At 44.0% G+C, this 21,864-nt stretch overlaps 1 protein-coding gene across 1 annotated transcript; it reads right to left on the bottom strand.

The window, feature by feature from the left end:
- Positions 1 to 12,894: 12,894 nt before the first annotated feature.
- Positions 12,895 to 20,071, bottom strand: Ttc32 (tetratricopeptide repeat domain 32). Its single transcript, XM_027424627.2, has 3 exons — positions 19,830 to 20,071; positions 14,101 to 14,267; positions 12,895 to 13,239 (listed from the first exon to the last, which is right to left on the bottom strand). The coding sequence occupies exons 1-3, from the start codon at positions 19,967 to 19,969 to the stop codon at positions 13,100 to 13,102; spliced, it is 447 nt and encodes a 148-aa protein (XP_027280428.1). The 5' UTR covers positions 19,970 to 20,071; the 3' UTR covers positions 12,895 to 13,099.
- Positions 20,072 to 21,864: the final 1,793 nt, after the last annotated feature.

Raw genomic sequence — 21,864 nt, 5'->3', positions numbered from 1 at the left:
TGCAGAGAGCCTTCAGCAGCTCTCTGGGGATCAGTTGTGTCTCGCTTGGCCCCATTTGTTCCCTCTGCCCCAGGAACTCTTGCCTGAGACCTTGTATGCCGAGCTGGGTGAGTTCTGAAGGTTCTCTGGCCAAAAATGTCTGGCTCTCACCCATCAGACTTGTCTAGTGTCTGGCTATGCTAATTTCCAGGCATTTTATGAACATTGAACAAGTCTGATTAGCCTTCTAGAAGTCCTGGATGAAGGTTCACGAGTGCAGATGCCCTCGTCTTCCCACCTCTACCATGCTCCCACCCTGAGCTCACCTTAAACTTGAGCCAGGAAACTGTTTTTCTAGATCTTCCTGCCTGGGTTCCAGGGACAATGGAGGTTATGTGCCCACAAATCAGAAGTTCAGGTCCTTGGTGGGAACTCTGAAGCAAGCCTGTTGCTTGAACTCCCTGCTAACCAGAAAGTCTATCATTTTCCTCCCGGGGGCAGGGGGGGACAATAAAACTGTAGCCCAGTCTAGCCATCTCCCTGGTCACAGTGAGGTCTTCGCTGGACTTTGTGAGGTCCATCCATGAGGAACTAAATTGTAAACCATCCCACGAAGATATAAAAATCTCCCAAAAGTAACAAACATATTTAACCAAGCAAACATCCCATCCCCACCTGCACCCCTGCGCACCCCTACCATCCACCAACCGCCACTTTCTTATCAGCAGAGCTCTGCTTCATAATCCTTGGCCTTTCCCCGTTGGGAAAAATCTCAGCCACCTAGCTCCACAGGGGTCCTTGAGCCCCCGCGGGCTCAAAATTTGTTTGTAAAATGAAGTGATTGACTCAGGACACCATGTAATTATTGTGGTACTAACTGACCTACTAGTAAGAAACATTGGAAACACTAATTCCATCTGGGGCCATTAAATAGAGAAGACTGACCTAGAGGCTCCCACCCAAGGAGATTGGCCCAGGCCTGATGGGAACTTCCCTAGGCCTTAGGGCATCAGTGGGATACTAAGGGGGGCAGTCCAGCCCTGAGGAGACCAGTTCCAGCCAAAGAGGACGATCCCAACCCTAAGAGGACCATCAGGGCCCTGAGAAAGGGAGCTCAGAGCAGAGAGAACCATTTAGAATTGAAGGACCAGCATATCCCTGAGAGGATCAGCCCAGTCCCAGAAGGGACCAGAAGAGTTCAGAGGAGACCAATCCAGTCCAGAGGGTACCAGCCGAGTCCTATGGGCTGCTCTGGAACTCTCCTGTCTGTGTGAGCTCTTAACCCCATTCTGTAGCTTGATTACTCTTTCTCTCAGGTCTGCCAATCTTCTTAGGAACATATTTCTGCCCTACTTCATATTGCTTGCAAAGTTTCCCCATGACTATTTTCCAGTGACATCCAAATTCACCTCAGGGGTCAGTGTTTATCTCAACTCTGAGAATTCATACAAGACTGCATGACTTAGGCGAGCTAATGGCTTACATGTAGCCTCTCATTTGGAGCCCTCGCTGGCCAGGTCTCGAAGCAAGTCTTAAAGGAGGTCGTAAGAATGTTCCCCTGGAGCCCAGTTACCAAGCTGGCCCCCATTCCTGATCATGTTGTAATGGACGCAGCCCTCAGCTCAGCCCACACTCTTTCCTGGCCCATGCAACGTCTCAGAAGAGCCATGTTTCTCCCTGTAAAAATGGGTGGTCCATCTCATTAACCTAGTTGAGCATCAGGTATTGGCTAGCTGTAAGGGAGTGGGGGGCCTACTTGCCTTGGGAGTGAAGAACCCTGGCTGCCTAACTCTCTCCTGGGCACTAAAAATGTCAAGATGCTGGATTCTCCCCTGTCGAGGACCTAGCTCAGTGTCAGGATTTGGAAAAAATAATTGTAACATCAAGCAGAATGCTGAACAGTTTACATGCAAAGGGGTGGTTTAAGTGAGAGACTTCCCTAAAAGGAGGGCTGATGAGATGGGATTTGTGTATCATTTGTCTAAAAGTTGCAAAACACTAGCAGCTCTTCTAATAGTGGGAGAAGAGCAGTGTTTCCTCCAACCCACTCCCAAGCTCAGTGTGGCCATGCCTGTCCCATCCCTGTCTGTTCCCATCCCAGATCATGTCCTAGTTTTGAAGTCCTATTGTTGGGCGAGCAAGTTCATCCCTCTAAGCTGCAGCCTCCAACACAGATCTTCTCCCAGAGAATCCAAGCATCCCCTCTAGATCTATCCAAGTGGTTCAAAGGCCTTCAGAACTCCAGCACTGCTGAGCCTAGCAAGACCATGGGTGGGCACTCCTGTTCTCTGTTATGTAAGCCTGCTTGCTCATGAAGCAACCCATTTCCCTGCAATGTGTGTTCCTTATGTCTTGAGTTCGTTCTGAGTTTTTGAACCTTACTGCTAAATTTATCCCAGAGAAGAAGTAGCAAGTGTTGGCTCCCCCCAAGGCTGGCTCACTTATCTTCCTGTTTTCTTCCCTCATGTCTAACTTCTTGAAGCTGTGAAATGAGGTCGAACAAGGCAGGCCACCTGCTCCTGTTGGTGACCAACACTCCCCAGTAAAATTGAATGTGGCCGTAGCTGGTGAAGCCACAACCAGCCCCAGGGCTGTGCACTCTAGCCCACCTCCACCTCTGGGCTGCAGAGGTGGCAGTCTACCCAGGCACCAGCTGCCCATCAGTTAAGTGTAACAGGACCTCAGTCCGGCCCGTGAAGCTAGTGTGGCTCCTGAAAAGAACTCTTGTTGCCTGTGTGGCAAAAGAGAAGGAGGCTGATGTTGGGAGCTGCAGAGTACCACGCCTAAAAGATGGCGCTGGTTTCCGCCTTCCACCAGCCTGACGCAGAGTGCTCTCAGTGATAAACAACTCCTTATTAGGAGAGAGGCCATGTATCCTTCTAAATCTGCTTGGTGACAACCTATCCTAGCATGCCACCTGGGCGTAGATGATTGGTGGTTGCTGGATGTATTAAGCCCCACCTTCCTGGGTTCGGGGACCACTTCATGTAAATCAAGGTTCCCGAATAAACTGTGAGAAGATTCCTCGGTGTTGCGTCGTTCTTGCTAGTCAAGGGTGGACACGACAGGCTGACTCTGGGATAAAAAGGTGATGGGCCAGCCAGAGCAAGCTGGTCACCTTTGAAGGAACTTCAGTACAGAAGGAAGAGAGAGGAATACAAGGAGGGAGGAAGGAAGGAAGGAAACTGGACTATCTCCTAACTTAAACTGCAACCTAAGCAAACTTCTTGATGGGGGAAGTCTTTTGTACATGTTACTCTTATTGGTTGATGAATAAAGCACTGTTGTCCAATAGGGAAACAAGATAGGCAGGACTAGGAGATAAGGAGAATTCTGGGAAGAAATGTAGTAAAGAGAAGTCACCATGAGTCCAGGCAGGAAGTGACATAGCAGTCAGAATCAGTATGTAAGAAGGGACAAGCAGGAAATCGCTCTCTTTTCTTCTCTTCTCTCCTTTCTTCTCCTCTCATCTCCTCTCCTCTTTCTCTTCTCTTCTCTGCAGACACTCTGAGCGGTCAACATGTAGACCCCAACAGAGTAAGAGGCCAGACCTTTTCTCCAGTAAGATAAGACCATGCGGAAATACTCACTCACATTATTAAAAGAGGGTTAATAATTAAGACTGAGCTAGCAAATAAGAAACCTTTGCCAAAGGCCAACAGTATTTATAACTAATATAGCATCTGTGTGTTTCTTTGGGGCAAACAAGGGCAGTGGGACCTAGCCGGGCCAGAGAAAACTCATGTTATACCTTTCTCCTCAAAATGGAAAAAGAGTCAGTCTTTCTGGCATGCCATACAGCTTCAATGGGAACACATAGAAAGTTGTGGGCATCTTCTTACTGGATGATGGTTCTGCAGTCTCCACTCCTTCTCCCCACACCTACTCCTCATTTCAGGTTTTATATGAAACTACCACACTTACACATCAAATTGCAAAAGGCTTTTCAGTAAGTGGAAATGTGGGGGGGGGGGTCTAGAAGCCCCTCCTCCCAGCATTCTCTATACCAGCTTCCTTTGTTGTGGTCTTCAGTTTGAGAAACACACCCCAAAACTCAGCTCTGCCCTGTGGGCCTCCTGCCCACCTTCAGAATGTGGTCTGCGTGCCTGTGACCTGGGCTAGATTCTGAAATGCCCCCACACTACCACTCCCAGATTAAATGCTTGGTCCTCAGCTGGTAGCACTATCTTGGGAGGCTCTAGGGGCCTTGGGAGATGGGTCCTAGCTCAAGGATCCAGTCACTCGGGAAGGGTACTTGGGAGCTCATCACCCCTGGCTCTTCCTTTCTGGCTGATTCCTGTCTACCTATGATGTGAACATCTGTCCAATGCCACACACTCCTGCATGAAGTTCAGCCCAAGCAAGTAGAGCCAAACAATGATGGACTAAACCCACTAAACTGTAAACCAAAAGAAACCTTTCCTCCCTTAAGTTGTCTGTGCTGAACAATTTGGTCTTGGTAATGGAAAAACACCAGTACATCGGCCATGAGCCCTTACCCAGGAGAATAGTCCTGGTAGAAGTATTGGGTCCTGGGGTGGACTAAGGTTAGGTGTCAAGATTAATGGGAGCAGTGTAAACTGAGGACCTCCACTCAATGGAAGTCGTTACTGCTAAAGGGATCAATGATGTGTTCCATCTATTGTTAACCAACAGCATAACTTTATGCCAGAATTTCCTCCCCGACCTGTCTACCTGTAAAATAAATAAGCAGATGACTTCTTGGGTTCCTTCCAGGTCCAGCATCCTGAGACTCCCAATGAAAACTGTGCACCCATTAAGCAATTCGAAAGGAATTAGTCTGGCAATCAGAAAGCTAGCAGGCAGCCGGAGAAGGAAGAGCACTTGGGGCAGGGACAGGCTGCTCTCCAGCCTGGGACTCTGCTGTGGCGGGTAATTGAGGCTGATGGAACATAGCAGCGATTTATGAGAGAGAGCTCATGGGTAGGAAGTCGAGGAGGACTATACATTAGTCATGTCTGAGATTCCTTCTCCGTGATACTGCGGGCCCAGGAGCCAGCTCAGCCACTGCCCAGATGAAGGACTTATTGATCCAGAAAAAGCAAGAGAGCCAGCATTGCTTATTTTAATAGCAAATAAAAATGACTTCTTTTCCAGGGAGGAAACCAAAAAAAAAAAAAAAAAACTATTTGAGATTGGAGACAGAGTTCTGGATGGAGTCAGGCTGGGACAAGATAAAATTATGTGGTAAAGATGACCTCTGATTTAAGAGTGGGAGCACACCATCCCCCAAGACTCAGCCCGAGACCCAGGAAGAGAAGTCCTCTTCCAGCTGCCCACCAGTCCTTCCCAGAACCCACATGCTTGTTGAGAGAACGGTGGGGGAGGAGAAACTCACTGGTGATCCTGGGATGTCTTTCTTCCCATGTTTAGAAGAGGGTCAAGGTTGGGCTGGAGAGATGGCTCAGTGATTAAGAACACTAGCTAGTCTTCCATAGGTCCTGAGTTCAATTCCCAGCAACCACATGGTGGCTTGCAACTATCTACAGTGAGATCTGGTGCCCTCTCTGGCAGGCATATATGCAGGCAGAACACTATATACATAATAAATAAATCTAAAATATAAAAAAAATTAAAAAGAAGAAGACAGTCAGCACCCAGACACAACCACCTGTCTCTTGAGCTCAGGTTCCATCTCTCAGGAGAGATGACAGATGCTAATTGGATCCAAGCTTCTTAGACTTGAATGCACAGGAGAGTCTCCATGGAGCTTGTTTAGCTAGCTGGGCCCACACTCTAGGAAGTCAAATTCAGTTGCTTTGAGGTAGGATCTAAACCCACTCACCTCATCTTCATCTCTGCGAAGTTTCTGGGTGTCACTGAAACTGCTAGTCTGGACACCAGGTATGGAGTAGCACCGCCGCAGAGCAGAGGGCCTAGCCTTTAGTTTCCCATCAAAACCACCTATGGATGCAGTGGATCCAGCACAAATGACAGTAAACCTGCAGCCTCTTAAGAACCTGCATTCCTTAACTGTCCTGTCTTCCCTCCCCTCCCTTCCTCCCTCCCTCCATCCTCTTCATCCTCAGAGGCCCACACATGTTAAATGTAGACTCTACCATTCAGCTATATCTCGGCTGTAGTCTACATTTCTAGCAGGACCCAGGCCATGTCACAGCCACTCTCTGTGTGCATGCTCAGTAACCAAACACCTCTGTTCAGACCATTAGAGCAGTGATAACTGGAAAATGAGGAGTGGGCTAGGACAGGGTAGGGGTGGGGGAAGGCGGTGATACTGATGGCAAAGGTTTAATGGTAGTTGGTTGGTTCTTGAAGGACAAGCAAAGATTTAAGTAAAGGAGAAAGACAGTATTCTTTAGGGAGAACACTGAAAAAAGCAGGAAGTGACCTCTAGCATGCTGGAGTGACAGATGGAGGCTGGGGTACCACATGTACCTCCCAGTTCAAGAGGCTGGTTCGATTCCAGTGAGTCTACTGGCAGCTGGTCTTTGTGATGGAAATAATTACTGTTCTGTGAGTCCCAGACTGACAGCTCCCAGCCCGGCCTGGCAGCCAACTTGGATATTTTGTCACCTGGCTTGCTAGTAATGCTTTGTTTTTGGCAGTCTGAGGTGACTCCCACTCTTCCAATCTCGAGTCAGAAGAGCCTCAGCTCTCCAAGACTGGAGTGTCTCGAAACCACACAGGGTGGTTGTGAGTGTCTCAGCAGGCAGCCAGAGCAAACCTGCATGTTTTGTACAATGCTTAGTCATAGATTTCTCAGTCAAGATCACGATCAAAGACCCGGCCCCTCTCTCTCACTCTCCTCCCCTATCTTGGAAATCTTTTGTTTATAAGATTGCTCCAACAAAAGGCACACCTTCTCTTCAACAGGGCTACATCTGTGGGTACAAGAACACAAAGGCACTTTTGCCAAAATCCTGCCCCTTGAAAACTGAACTCATACTTACTGGATGCAGTCATGTTTTCCCAACATTTGCCATGACAAAGTATCGCTAACTTGTGTACACTCACAGTTTAGAGAATAGAAGTACAAGGTCTAGGTGTAGGCAGGACCCTGATCCTCCCATGACCTCCAGAAAAGGATTCTCCTTGCCTCTTTCAGTTTCTCAGAGCCCCCAGACAACCCTTGGCTTGTGGATCATAATTTGCAAAAGCCTCACAAGTATCCTTCCTTGTATCTTTGTCCAAATGTCCTTCCTATTCTAAAGACATGGGTCATATAGGGTGTGGTGATGTTACATAAGGACGTCGGTCATTGGCTTAGGGACCCATCCATCTGTCCTGTCTTAACTACTTAGATATATAAGGTCACAAGGAATCCATAGTTAAGCCTTCATCCTATCATTCAAAATAATACAGGTCAACCCATCACAGGTACCTGTTACAAAGTTGTACTAAAACAAAATCACTGCTGAAATTAACCATTCCCGGGGGCTTTCTTTTTTCTAAATTAAACCACAAGAGTCAATTGCTTTAAGGAAAATGAAAACTTCACTGCAAATTAGGCCCAACTTCCAAGGTCAACTGAGAAGGGCCAAGCACTGGTCCATCCCATTCCTATTAGCCAGGGATTACTCTACAAAACCTAAAGAGCAGGTGCATGAGCAGATGACGAAAATTGGCTCCTTAATCCACTCCACACAGCTGAGACCCATGGCAGTCCTAGGAGCTGCAGGTACAGCAATGAACAAAGTAGACACTGATTGCTGCCCCCATAACTCACCTGCCGGTGAGGAGCAGACACAAAGATAAAACAAATAAATCATGATATATGTAGATAGAATATGAATGCATGGAGGGGTGAGTGAGATTTGTGCACTTAAGCAGGTGATAGCAGAAAGGCTACAGCAAAGCTAGGGAGTGAGGGGGTTCCCAGAAGGCAAGGCTCAAGATCTGCTTAACTGTGACGCAATCATCACACATGGAGGACCCCACTCTGGGGCCGTGTGGAAACACCCTTTGGGTGAGAGCAAAGCAGGACACTTGTACTACACAAGCAAGGGATGGATTTTGGCATGCAGCTACCACTGCTGAGATGAAAACCGCTGGGACCTGGGTACATGGGAGGAGGTTAGCAGGGTGGGAGTGAGGTATGGAAGCACACAGCACTATTCTGTCTGCCATGGAGCAGGACCCAGACATCAGTTTGGGCCAAGGGAAGTGTGTGCCACATCAACTCAGTAATCTTCCAAAGAGCTTTTCACCAAGTGGAAATATGTTCAGAGCAACACTTTCAGAGCATTCTTGGTAAGAACCATCCAAAACTGTCTAGAAAGAATGCCCACTAAGATACCAACAGAACCAAAAGTAATTCTGGTTTTGAGAGAAGGTTTTGTGCAGTCCAGGGTAGCCTTGAACTCACCATGTAGCCAAGGATGACCTTTAACTCCAGACCCATCTCCCAAATGCTAGGGTCACAGGCTCTCGACACCATACACTTTCTCTGAAGATGTGACAGCAGAAATAGAGGTATTTTGAAGCCTTGCTTTCTAGTTATGCTGATTAAAAGCTATTACTGATAAAGGATATGTGTAGGCTAGGCAGCATCTTGGTTTCCATAATCGGCTGCTGTAATGTTCAGTCATTATTACCCTGCATGGACTTCATAGCAAAATAGAAGAAATCTTTTAGGGTGGTTTATATTCAACTATGTAAACATGTAAACATGACCATGATATTAAAATAACTCAAACTGCTTAATGATGAGTATAACATAATCCTTTGCTTGTAGATGGTGGTGACTACAAGAGTGAGAGTGGAAACCATGGGCGAGCCTTGCATTTCACAGATTCTCTTTTTTTTTTTTTTTTTTTTTTGGTTTTTCGAGACAGGGTTTCTCTGTGTAGCTTTGGAGCCTATCCTGGCACTCACTCTGGCACCAGGCTGGCCTCAAACTCACAGAGATCCACCTGCCCTGCCTCCTGAGTGCTGGGATTAAAGGCATACGCCACCAACGCCTGGCTCACAGATTCTCTTCTATAGGTGGGCTACTTTTCTGTGTGTCTTAAGGTAAAGGCTCCCCCAGTACATTGCTTCAGCCTGTGCACACTCAAACCAGCCAGTGCTCAGTTAACCCAAGTAAATCTAACATTATTGTTCCGGGCAGGTATAACCCATTTCCTCCACTCAAGTTTCTAGCCAGAGACTATCACAAAGGCTTAGAACATGTGGTACGTTTAAAGAAAGGCAGGAGAGGCAGCTTTGATCTGGCTTCTGTATGTGCTTCTTGAAGCAGCTTGTGGTTAGTCTTTAATTCAACTAAAGGTGTTTTTCTGCATTGACTTCGAAGGTAAGACCATGGGATACCCCACCCCCGAAGACTGAAAATGGGTTTTTAAAATCTAGTGCAGAAACTCTGAATATAATTAAAACCTCCTAACCAAACTTCAAATGGACTGGTTGAATATGTAAATTATATCCCAATAAAACTGTTTCATAATACTTCAAAAACAAAGGAAACAATAGTTCTCTAAGTTTATATGCAAACTGATTGTTTACATTGTTATAGACACTTGTTCAGTGATTTATTTTTCTATTTGTGAAGTTAAGTAAGCTGGGTATGGTGGTGTACACCTTTAGTCCCAGCACTTGGGAGACAGATCTCTGGGTCTGAGGTCAGCCTCGTCTACAAAGAAAGAGTTCTTTGTTCCAGGACAACCAGGACACACACACACACACACACACACACACACACACACACACACACACACACACCATCTTGAAAACCAAAAAGGCAGGGCGGTGGTGGCGCACGCCTTTAATCCCAGCACTTGGGAGGCAGATGCAGGCAGATCTCTGTGAGTTCAAGACCAGCCTGGTCTACAAGAGCTAGTTCCAGGACAGCCTCCAAAGCCACAGAGAAACCCTGTCTCAAAAAACCAAAAAAAAAAAAAAAAAAAAAAAAAAAAAAAAAAAACCCAAAAAAACCAAAAAGAACAAAACACAAAAACAAAACAAAAAAAGAAAAAGGAAAGTAGGTGGGATAAAATAGAGTAGAATAAAATAGAATTATAAATTTCCGATTAAATGTAAACTTTTTGTTGTTGTTAATAGCTTTCACTCAGAAGCATTTTGGTTAACAAACTTACTAAGTAAGAGAAAGATTTAACTATGTTAAATTTTTAAGGAGTCTAGTTGGGCGTTGGTGGTGACGCCTTTAATCGCAGCACTCGGGAGGCAGAGGAAGGCGGGTCTCTGTGAGTTCGAGGCCAGCCTAGCCTCCAGAGGGAGTGCCAGGATAGGCTCCAAAGCTACACAGAGAAACCCTGTCTCAAAAAGCAAAAAAAAAAAAAAAATTAAGGAGTCTAGACTCAGCAGATAAAGACTTTGAGTCTTAGTGAAGTATAAATAGTGAACTGGTTTGGCCTGAGTGACAGGAATAAAACTTATTGTGCCCACTGAAAGATTTACAACCTCCAAAATGGCATACCGCTAACCCTGTAGGGTAGAGATGCCAGTGAATGTCAGAGAACCCAGGAAAGCCACAGAAAGAGCAATGAGATCGTGGCTGAGGGCTGACTGAAGACTCTAGCTTGCTCGTTCACTCTAGTTTGCTGTTGTCCAATCAGTCCATGGACTTCACTCAGTTCCAACCTTGGAAGAGAAAAACAGCTCCATGTTTCTCAACCAGGATTACAAATAATTTTCTAAACTCGAAAGTAATTTAAATCCACTTATTCCATTTTACTATCCTTTGTGAAACAATTTGTATAATGAACTGCAAGTCCTTTGTGGGGTTTTTTTTGGGGGGGGGGTGCTGGGTAGCAAGGTTTGGGCACTTTTCTAGCAGATGTAGGGGAACTGGAACAATCATGAGGATAAATAACACTTAAATACCCAAGGGATCATTCAGCCAATGAGAAACGGGCCACGGCTGTGAGAAGCCTAGTTCTGGAGAAGATAAAACGTGGTAAACATACTATTTAGCTCTGTCCAGTAAAAGACAAGGGAAACTCAGTGGAGGCGAGGGTTGATCCAAACGTCAGTGATTTTGTTTTTCTGAGAAATGAAGCAACTTTGAGTAATAAAATCTAGCAACGCAAATGAAAATGTTTTAACAAGTTTTCTTTTTCATACTACATCTGATTCCAGTCATGAGTAAAAAAGAGAGAGCATAAGCCAAGAGAAAATAAAATTGTTTAAGTATTACTTGATTCTCTGGGTGGAATTGTGTTTAGCTCTCCCGAGGTCAGGACAGCTTGCTTTTGCTTTTGCTTTTTTTTTTTTTTTTCCTTTCTTTTTTTTTCAAAAAGGCTTTTTTAAAAAGGGAGCTCTCTGTTTTCATGAGACATTAAAAATTCTTTTAAAGCCCTTCCCATCAAAGATAAATCATTTTGGGAAATGTGAGCGATTCCAAAAACAATCGCAGCTTTTCATTTATGGCCATCAGACTTAATTTCCTCTTCATACTCATTCACCTGCAGCACAAATTCTCCATGAATTTTGCCAGATAGTATTTACAAGTTACAAACAGGGCAATTACTTTCTCTGCTGCATGAGATCATTTCAAAAAAGGAAGAAGAAGGAGGAGGAGGAGGAGGAGGAAGAGGAAGAGGAGGAGGAGGAGGAGGAGGAGGAGGAAAGGGGAGGAAGAAGAAGAAGAAGAAGAAGAAGAAGAAGAAGAAGAAGAAGAAGAGGAAGAGGAAGAGGAAGAGGAAGAGGAAGAGGAAGAGGAAGACGAAGACGAAGACGAAGACGAAGACGAAGACGAAGACGAAGACAAAGAAATAAATCTAGTTAAGGGTGGTGATAATGATGGCATCTGAAGCCATGGAATTCTACAGGGCTTCTGATGCCAAGCAAGCGCGCTTTGTCTCTCTCCGATGGGGGCAATTTCCACCCAGAACAGCTTTCCCACAGCAGCTATAATGCAGTTTGGGAAATCTCAAGTCGAGGGTCTGTGTCTTGGAATGCCAAACCACAACAATAAAAACAAAGCTGTAGATGGGACAGGACATGCTGACTTTGGCTTGCTTCCTCCCAGTTAGCTCTTCCTGGTTCGGTTCGTGAGAGCTGTTGTTTGTTGGCAGGACCCAAAACAGAATTTTTAAGCTTAGTGTTAATGTATGCCTCTGTCACTCTGTCATCTCCCTCTCTACCTGACTCATTTCTTAGAGACTTTGAGCAGTATTTGGTTATACTAAGTATTCGAGCAATACCTCTGCTGTCAATCATTATAGTCATCATCCAGAGACCGAAACTATATTCAGTACTCAGACCTTAACCCATCACTCTAATGACTTAGTGTGGGATGAATTGTTTCCAACTGCTTGCCCATAAGATAGGTGCTTATTTTTAAGCCCAAGGGTCCTGTCTCTCAGTCCATTACCATAAGAAAAGTGAGTTCTCAAACAAACCACTGCTGTGGGGAGAAAATGAGCAGGAGATGACCCCAGGGGGAAAGAATCGAGACACTGAGACATGAGAACATGATGCAATTATCTGAAGTCACAGGGGGAAATGTGAACATGGCCTGGACATGGAGCATGTTATAGCATTATTTTTACTAGGTGTTACAGTGGCATGTGGCTGTGGAGAATTGTCCTTAGGAAAATGCAGGCGGAACTGTTTATGGGTGAAGTACTGTGACATCAGTATCTCATTCTCAAGTGGTTCAGAAAAAAAAAAATCTGTCTGGGTTTTGTCTTATTTTATTGGGTTTTGTTTGAGGGTCTCAATAGCCTAGACTGGCCTCAAACTCACAGCAATTCTCCTGCCTCAGACTTTGAAGTGGAAGGTTTTAAATATACAGGAAAAGCAAATGTACTACATTCATTGGTGAACCTACATGAGGAGTTTATGTCGGGATAGTATTTTACCAGCAACCTTTTCCTGAGTGTGAAAAAAAAAAGTTGGGAATAAAAATATGTGGTAAAAATAAAACCTTTATTAAAAACAATACATATTAATTTAAATATTTTGCTATAATAATGTACATTGATATTATTTATTTACTCTATTAAAAGATCTATTCATCACAGTCTCTCTTGAAATAACTTTGATTAAACATATTATTTTACTTTCACTTCTAAAATGCAGTCTCTCACATATAATCAAAATAGTTCCATAAATATCTTAGAGTCAATCAGATGTAGGCTTAAGGATCTTAAGTTAAAATTTCAGTAACTTATATGCCTCAGTAACTTTTTTCAGCATTTCTTCTTTGTTTTTCTTCTTTGTCTAAAATGGTCTGCTTTAAGCTCAACACAGCATCTTGAAATCCAGGATTTAGGTCTAACACCTTCTTGAAATCTTCCAAAGCTTCGTCAAAATACCCTAGAGCAGAATCCCACAGATGAAAAGAAAAGAAAAAAAAGTTGAGTATTTCCACAACTGTACATGTTTTCACATTTATGAACTTTCAAATTGCCAGCAAAAGGAAGCTGCCTCTGTCAGTGATCGAGACCGTCCATCATAATAACGTGTGCCCTTATGAAACAAGCGATCTAAAGTCAGGATGAGGACAGGGAACCATGCCCAGCAACATTAGCACTCGTCTAACAGACTAACAGGGTATAACAGGCCCGGTTCAATCTCCAACAACAGACAACACAAAAACCAGGGAAAATTAGTGGTTGTTTTTAATCACATTTAACAGGCCGCCAGCATATCAATCATCATAAAATTTCAACAAAACTACATCTCCCATTTTACGTAGCTGCAGGAAAACTGAGAAATAGTTTTTTTTTTCTTTTTTCTTTTCAATGGGAAACAGTATCCAAAGCCCCTTTAATCCAGGCTTCTAAAAACTTCACTGTCCACTGTCCCTGCCTTTTCAACTAGAAAGTGTCACAGGTACACGTCAGCATTACCCTCATTTTGAGGCTGGGAATGCACAGGCACAGAGTAATGGGGTCACCCTGGCTTCTGTATCCAGTTCCGTTCCTACAGCAGTGTTCTGCTGTGTCTGTAACACTTAGGAAATGCCTTTAAAAAAGAAAGAAGGAAGGAAGGAAGGAAGGAAGGAAGGAAGGAAGGAAGGAAGGAAGTCACTCAGAAAAGCTTCTCTAATCCTAAATTTCACCCAATTGTCAAACTTGACTCCTTCACAACAGTTGATCACTCTGAAGCAATGGATATGGAATACAGTCCACAAGAAAAGCAAAAACTTAGAGGAAAAAAAAAAAAAAAACTTACCCAGCCTATAGCGTATCAAACCTCTGTTGTAATACGGAACTTCAAAGTTAGGCAGGATTTCTATAGCCGATGTGTAGTCGTCCATGGCTTCATAAAAATCAACGCTGAAGTACTTGGTTTGCCCCCTGTTGTTATATGCGGTGGCCAAATCCTCAGGGCTGCATTTGCTTTAAACAAGAAGTTCACATTAAAAGCACATTGTTAAACTCCCCTCACTTCCACTCCCATGCTCTTTGGGGCTCTGTTAAACTCCATAGCCTACAACACACTGTGTGGAAGCTGAAATGCCAAGTTGAAGAAGCAAAATGCACTTGAAAAACAGCAATCAATTTCTGTTTAGGCTATCAGCGACTTTCACTGGGCTGCAGCACAATGTGGATTTGAAGTCTGTGGGTGTTAGAGTCTTCAAAGCCCCTGTTCTTTGCCAACAGGTTTTGCTCAATACTAAAATGATTGTTGAACATTTTTAGAGCATGCTGACCAAGGAAAGCCCTCCCAGGTACCAGTGCACTACAAAAGTGTCACAGTCACTTTTAATTTACTCTAAAATGTAGGTGGTCTTCAAACAATGACATCTGAAATCACTTTCTGCCCGTAAAGAAACACTGGTTAAGCAGTGGTTAACCATAGGTTGAATATTCCACAGTTCTGCCCTTCCTGTGAGAATCCAGACACCCGGCAGCTGGGACACACACTAGTTCAAAGCCACCCACTGTCACTACCTACGACAAATTATCTTCACTGCTCCGAGACAGGAGTGTTTCTGCCTTCCTTCCTTCCTTCCTCCCTTTCTTCCTCCCTCTCCCTTCCTTCCTTTCTCCCTCCCTCCCTTTGTCCTTTTTCCCAAAGTGATTGTCAAATTTGAACCAGAGGAACTACATGTTCAATCCATCTTCTGTTATACCCAGTGGTATAAAGCATAGTCCTCAGAAAACACAGCTAACAGCAGTCACCTATTTTTTTTTCTAAAATAAGAAAAATTATTATTTTATGTGTGTGAGCACACCCACCTGTGCAGCCACCTGGAGTTAAAACTCTGTGACATCACATCTCTCCACCTTTACATGGGCTCCAGGAATCGAACTCAGATGCCAGGCTGGTACAGCTGAGCCCTATCACTGGCCCATCTGCTGTTTCTCTTGACATATTAATCCTTGAGAACTCAGACAGGGACTGTGACTACTGCTGCACACAGGGGTCCTTTCAGTTTAGGGGAGTGGGGTGGGGTGGAGGTCTGTTTGGTTGTTTTAGGGTTTGGGGCCTGGAACTCACTACTTTGAGCTGGCTGGCCTCTGCCTCCGGAGTGCTGCGATCAAAACATGCTCACCACACCCTCATGGTCCTGCAGTTTAAACTTCGTAATAGTGGGGAGGAACCATTGGAACTTAGAAATTTTCTGTTTTGTCAGTTGACTGAGAAAGACAGACAAAAGGACCCCTCTCAAGACCACCGTTAAAGACTAAAAAAACAGAAGGCTGTGTGTTCTCTGTCTATTAGGACACTAGCTGAGCTGCTGTCCTCAGACTTCAGAAAGAAAATGCTGCCTCGGGACTTCAGTAAAATTTTCATTATTCATTTGAGGTTTCAACACTTTGTCATAAATTCTCATCCTTAGATGATCAGAATGTTAGATTTCATTACGGCAAATTCTAAAATCCTACTTTTCATGAAAGCAGACATGCTGTTTGCAATCTTAAAGACATGGGCAGGGGCTGGAGAGATGGTTCAACAATTAAGAGCACTTGTTGCTCTTCCAGAGGACCCAAGTTCAATTCCCAGCACCCACATGGTGGTTCACAAACTTTAACTCTAACTCCAGTGCCAGAGAATCTAAAGGCCTCTGTGGGTATTGTACACTCCTGGTACACAGACACACATGTAGGCAAAACACCCATACAGATTTATAAGAAATCTTTTTTTAAAGAGATAGGCTAATACTGAACATTGACTTTCATTGTAATGATATTGATTTTTTTTTTAAAGACAGTATTTCCTTTGAGAATTTTCACTTATTGCATGTGTGTACTGTGGAAGAACACATGCCACAGTATGTCTGTAGGGGCCAGAGTAGTGCTCTCTCTCCTTCCAGCTTCACACACATTCCAGGGTTTGAACTTAGGTCATTAGGCTTGTATGGCAAGCACCTTTACCCACCGGAACCCATGATAGTATTTTCTGTACTGCATTTAACCAAACTACCTAATCTAAATATGGAATTTTAGCATTTGCTAACGGTGAACAAGATAAGTATTTGAAAAATTAAATTATGGCTAAAGCTGACCTTGGATATTAAAAAAAAAAAAAGACAAATCAGAATGAAAAGCAATCAAGGACTGCAAACACTATTTTAAAATGATTCAGCCATCTAATGTTTTAAAAAATAAGCTTAAATTTCCAAAGACATATTTAAGGGTACAAGTTGAACTGATAGACTTCAAGTTCTGAACTCTAAGGAAACTGAAGGCTCATTTTACAGATGAGAAAGTGGCCAGAGAAAAGGTGCCAGTGGAACAGTAATGCTCAGAACATGGGCATCCTGAACTGTTACAGCTATGCCAGGTGGGTTTTCCAGCCCGTACAGCACAGAGATCAGCTTACTGTGATGGACATAGGTTCTTGGGCTGAGATGTACAAAGGGGGAAGAATAACAATCCCAAGTATCATCCACATACCTGCCCACTGATTGTTTCTGAAACTTCCTGAGTAAACCTGTCCCAGCCTTACACAAGAATACAAATGAGGTCTTCTATGCCTGCCAGCCATTTTTATCAGGAGTGGTGGTGGAGATGAAACAGGAATGGTAATATCTTTTAACAAAGAGTCAGTGGAATGCTCGCCTACATCAACACTCTTCCCTCTCCCCAAGGCTCAGGGGAGGGGGAAGAGAGGGCAGAAAAACTGGACGAGCCTGGGGTTGAGAGAGGAACAGTGAAACAGTGATTTCTGAGCATTGCAGGGCCACTGCACTCAGGGCTCACTCAGACGAGCTGTGGTTGATCACTAACACGATCAAGCCAGGTTAACACTCCAGCATTGCTGAGGTGGGGCTCATAGTGCCTACCCCAGAGGAACTACAGACAGTTAACAGAATCGGAGGGAGGCAGGGAGGGAGGGAGGCAGGGAGGGAGGGAGGCAGGGAGGGAGGGAGGGTCAGTTTTCTTTAAGGGTATGGCTCCTAGTAGGTTGACCAAACTCTCTGATGGCCCATGAGTAAATAGGCAGAACAAAATGGGACAGATGACAAAGTGTGGGTAGAGCTGAGTGGAAAGATGAATAGTGTGGGAGGGGGTGAAGATTATCAAAATACATCGTATGAAATTCTCAAAGGATTAATAAAAATACTGTATTTTTTAGTTTTTATTTAGAGAATACTTTATTAGTTTTTGTAATCAAACCCATGTAGATAAGACCTTACATATTTAATACAGTGTGTTACCCCTGTACAAATGGAAAAAAAATTAAGTTCAACATTTCTAGACCAATATAGCTGTTAATTTCTGTACAATGCCAACTCAACACGGTAAACTGGGATACTTTTTTCCAAAGTTCCAAAGTTGACAGCACAGCTAAAGTTTCCAAAAATTCAAATTATATATGTATATATATATATATATAATTTATATAAAAATAGCAGTATGTTATGCATCAATAGCAGCAACAGCTTTTCCAGGTTCTGCAGTCATTTGAACAAAATTGTAGAGACATCCAGCACACTCCATTAAAAAAAAAAAAGTAAAAAACAAAATCCCAGAAAACAGCACAGTTCTGTTACTCTTGTGGTACCTGGCACCATTTTTTTTTTTTAATAGCTTCTCAAACATCATCTGGAAGGAAACCATTCTGAGCAACATCATTAAAAACAGCTCTGATAAAGCACGGTCACTACTATGTATCATAAAGCAGGCCCACATATGAGTGAGTACATATCATGTTTGTCTTTTTGTGATTGGGTTACCTCGCTCAGAATGGTTTCTTCAAGTTCCATCCATTTTCCTGCAAATTTCAAGATTCTATTTTTTTTTTCTTAGTAGTACTCCATTGTATAAATTACCACATTTTCTCTATCCATTCTTCGGTTGAGGGGCATCTAGGCTGCTTCCAGTTTCTGGCTATTACAAATAATGCTGCTATGAACATGGTTGAACAGATGTCCTTGTTGTATGATACTGTATTTTTTAATAAAGAAATTTCTGTTAACTATCATGCTATTATAGTGCTAAAATTAAAAGGCAATTTTAGTTTTCTGGCTTAATTCCATGTGAATGTTAGAAACAAATAGGAATGCAGCCTTCAGTATTAGATCTCATACAAAAGACAAGCTTGCATTCAAAAAAAAAAAAAAAAAAAAACTTTCCAGGACAAGCCAGGAGTACTGGCACATGCCTTTACTCCCAGTACTTTGGGAGGCAGAGGCAAGTGGATCTCTGAATTCAAGACCAGTGTGCAGACTAGGGTGCAGAGGGAGTTCCAGGACAGCCAGAACTACACCTGTCTCAAAGCCAAAAAAAAAAAAAAAAAAAAAAAAAATCTTTCAAGAGAAAGAAAAGAAGGGTGATGCTGCAGGTCACACAAGCGTCAAGAAAATTAGCCAGCAAATTTCTCTGTGTCCACTCCACACCATCCACAAGCACAATAAAGGCTAAACTTAAGTAACTAATGCTACATAGCCAGGCATCAACGGAGAAGCAAAGGAGCCTGCTAACAAACCAGCTTCAAGTGCTTACAGCGGAACCTGCAGACAGAAAAGCTCTCCTATCTGAGCTGGATCAAGTCTCCAGATTTAACAACCAATTCACAACCAATACAGAAAGACAGGGAGTTGACGCTTCTGTGACAGGTAGACAGATCAGGAGAGGAGCCAGGATAAGCTGGCTGGCTTCTTTCTTACCCTGCTAACCAGAAACAAAAACCTGGCAGCCTAAATAGGAGGCCTGGTGGGACTTTTCTCCCACTAGTAGGGCCCCTGCTCATGGATCTGCTCTTCTCCTACACAAGTTCAAAGCTGGGTCAGGACTGTTTAGGCCAAAGATGAGGACCTATCAGCACCCTATGTTCAAACTGACCAACCCTCAGTCCCTTAAAACCTCCAGAAGCCTCGATTTGGGGACACCTGAAATCCCTCCCGGTTCTGCATGTTTCCTCACCCCTAGAAAATCCTGCTGCTGTTAACTGTCACTTCCTTCATTAGTTGCTCTTGAGGTCTCCCCTGCTACTACATACCCTGGCTTGAGATTTTTACTGTCTCCTGATCCTTTAACTGGCAGAGAACAGGAACCCAATCAAGACCCCTAGATGCCAAACTTTTAGTAGACGGACTATCACAGACACCTGGCTCGATTCAGCAGCTCCAAAATACGTTAACTTGAAATACTGCCCCGTTTTCTCAAGACTTAGATCGGGGTGGGCTTAAATAGGGGGGGTCGGGTGTGCATCACCCAAGAATCTAAATAACGAGCTTTACTGGCCAATAAAAATGCGTGGACGGCTGGATATTCGACAGAAATGAACCTTGGGATGCTACGGGATGTCTGCAAGGTTCTCGCTGTGGTCCTGAGGAGAGCGGCACAGGGTGCCGCCTTCGCGACCCAGGGACAGGACTCCGAGGACCACCCCAGGCCAGCCCCAGTCCCGGCCCCCGGTCCCGTCCTCTCCCGGTCCCCGTCCCCGTCCCCACCCGGGGCTCCGAGGACCCCTTCCGTACGAGGACCACCCCGTCTCGCGATACTTACCTCCCGCGACTGGCGCACTGGCCAATAAACGCCGAGTACAGCGCCTGCGCCTCGGCAAACTCGCCCCTGGCGAAGCGAGCCTGGGCCAACGCCAGGGCGGCCGGCTTCTCTCGGCTCTCTCGGTCCGGCGGTCCGGCCATAACCACCTCGCTCGAGTGGAAACGGAACCACAGCCGCCCGCCGGCGCACGGGACTTAACTTCATTGGCTAACGAAAGCGCGCCGATAGTGAAGAAGTTTGTCCTGTCTGAGGACCCGTAATATCGCGAGATGACCAGTAACGTCTGGCGAAGCTGGCGGGAAATTTTAAGAGAATAAAAATCTGATGGATAGATGCTTGGATGGATGGGTGGATAGATACATAGATCATACATACATACATACATACATACATACATACATACATACATACATACATACATACATACATACATACATATGAATGATAGAGATGGGTGGATAGATGATAGTTAGATATATGTGCTTATTTATTTATTTGAGGTGCCTGATGCCGGGAAGGGGAGAAGATTGGCCCTGAAGTCAGTTTCTTTTGTTTTAAGTGAGGGTCGTTTGTTTTTAAGGAAGCAATTAAAAACGGTGCTTATGTGCTGATTCTGGGTGAATTGAAGGCTAATATTTAAAACACTAAGTTCCAAAAATAAAAAGAATGTAACTATCTAAGTAGAGCAGTTCCCAGTGCATAAAAAGGGAGTGCTGTAGTGTGCATGTAGTCCCCCCCCTCCAAAGCTCATGAGTACAACTCTTAATGTACAGGTGGGCTCCAGCCTCTGGAATGGACTAGCGCCACTCATTTAAAAGGCAGAATGCTGCACACCCGTTCCTTCTATGCCTTTTGTCATGTTATGATGAGGCGAGAAGGCCTGTACTTTCGTGGGCTTCCCAGCCACCAAACCCAAATCAAATGAACTTATTTATATGTGACCCAGACTAGCATTGTTACGGTGATACTAAATAAATATTACGAGGCATTTGATAGAATTAGCTATAAAAATAAAGGTCAGAGAAGACAGACATCAACTTGGAAAGTAGTTGTCATCTTTAATGTAGAACTTCCTGCTGAAACAGTATATATTAAATCTACAGTGTGGCGCACACAGTTTAAAACTGGGATGAATATAGTGAACATTGTTTTTGGTGGGTTGGGTTTTTTGTTTGTTTTGTGGGGGGGGTTGTTTTTTGTTGTCTTTGTTTTTCAAGGCAGAGTTTCTCAGTATAGCCCTAGTTATCCTGAAACTCACTCTGTAGACCAGGCTGATCTCAAACTCAGAAATCTGCCTGCCTCTGCTTCCCAAGTTCTGGGATTAAAAGCATACAACAACACCACCTGGCAGCACAGTCTTTTTAAGTTAGATGATGGTTACTAACATGTAGAGAAAGAGAACATCATTTATTTGTCCCTTTTTATGTAAAGAATAGATGGGAAAGTAAATAGGAACCAATACTGACTCATGAAGATCTAGAAAAACAACAACAGACCTCTGGCTGGCAAAGCAGCTGATATTGAGACCTGATGGCTACACCAGTGATTGGAAGCATTTAAGGAAGAGTCAACACCAGCCCTTAAACTCTCACAACAACAGGAAAGAACACATCTTACATTACTCTGTGAAGCAAATATTGCTGATGCCAACACTTAGCAGACACTAGAGCACTCGTTCACAACCTTCCTGATGCTACAACCCTTTAATACATATATGTTGTGGTGACCCCAACCATAAAATTATTTTCGTTACTACCTTATAACTAATTTTGCCGCTGTTATGAATTGTAATGGAAATATCTGATATTCTGGATGGTCTTAAGGGGACCCCTGTGAAAGGGTCATAAGACCCAAAGGGGTTGTGACCCACATGTTGAGAACCATGTCACTAGAAGAAAACTACAGACCAATCAATATCCATTGTGACTGTCATTAATGAGAAGCTTGGCATTTTGGTTGTGAGCCTAGGCTTTAATGGCTGAACCATCTCTCCAGCCTGCATTAATAGAAAACTTAACAAAAAGACTACCATATC

Source organism: Cricetulus griseus, chromosome 7 (genome assembly GCF_003668045.3).
Source record: "Cricetulus griseus strain 17A/GY chromosome 7, alternate assembly CriGri-PICRH-1.0, whole genome shotgun sequence".
Lineage (NCBI taxonomy): Eukaryota > Metazoa > Chordata > Mammalia > Rodentia > Cricetidae > Cricetulus > Cricetulus griseus.
The sequence above is the reverse complement of the archived record's forward strand: the minus strand, read 5'-3'. Positions and strand labels throughout refer to the sequence as shown.

What these genes read in the sequence shown, in the direction of transcription:
- Ttc32 (XM_027424627.2), bottom strand. Translation starts at nt 19,969, where the DNA reads ATGGCCGGACCGCCGGACCGAGAGAGCCGAGAGAAGCCGGCCGCCCTG. An exon ending in CAGTGCGCCAGTCGCGGGAG is followed by an intron (nt 14,268 to 19,829) that starts GTAAGTATCGCG and finishes TCTTGTTTAAAG; the next exon opens with CAAATGCAGCCCTGAGGATT. An exon ending in TTTGATACGCTATAGGCTGG is followed by an intron (nt 13,240 to 14,100) that starts GTAAGTTTTTTT and finishes ATTCTGCTCTAG; the next exon opens with GGTATTTTGACGAAGCTTTG.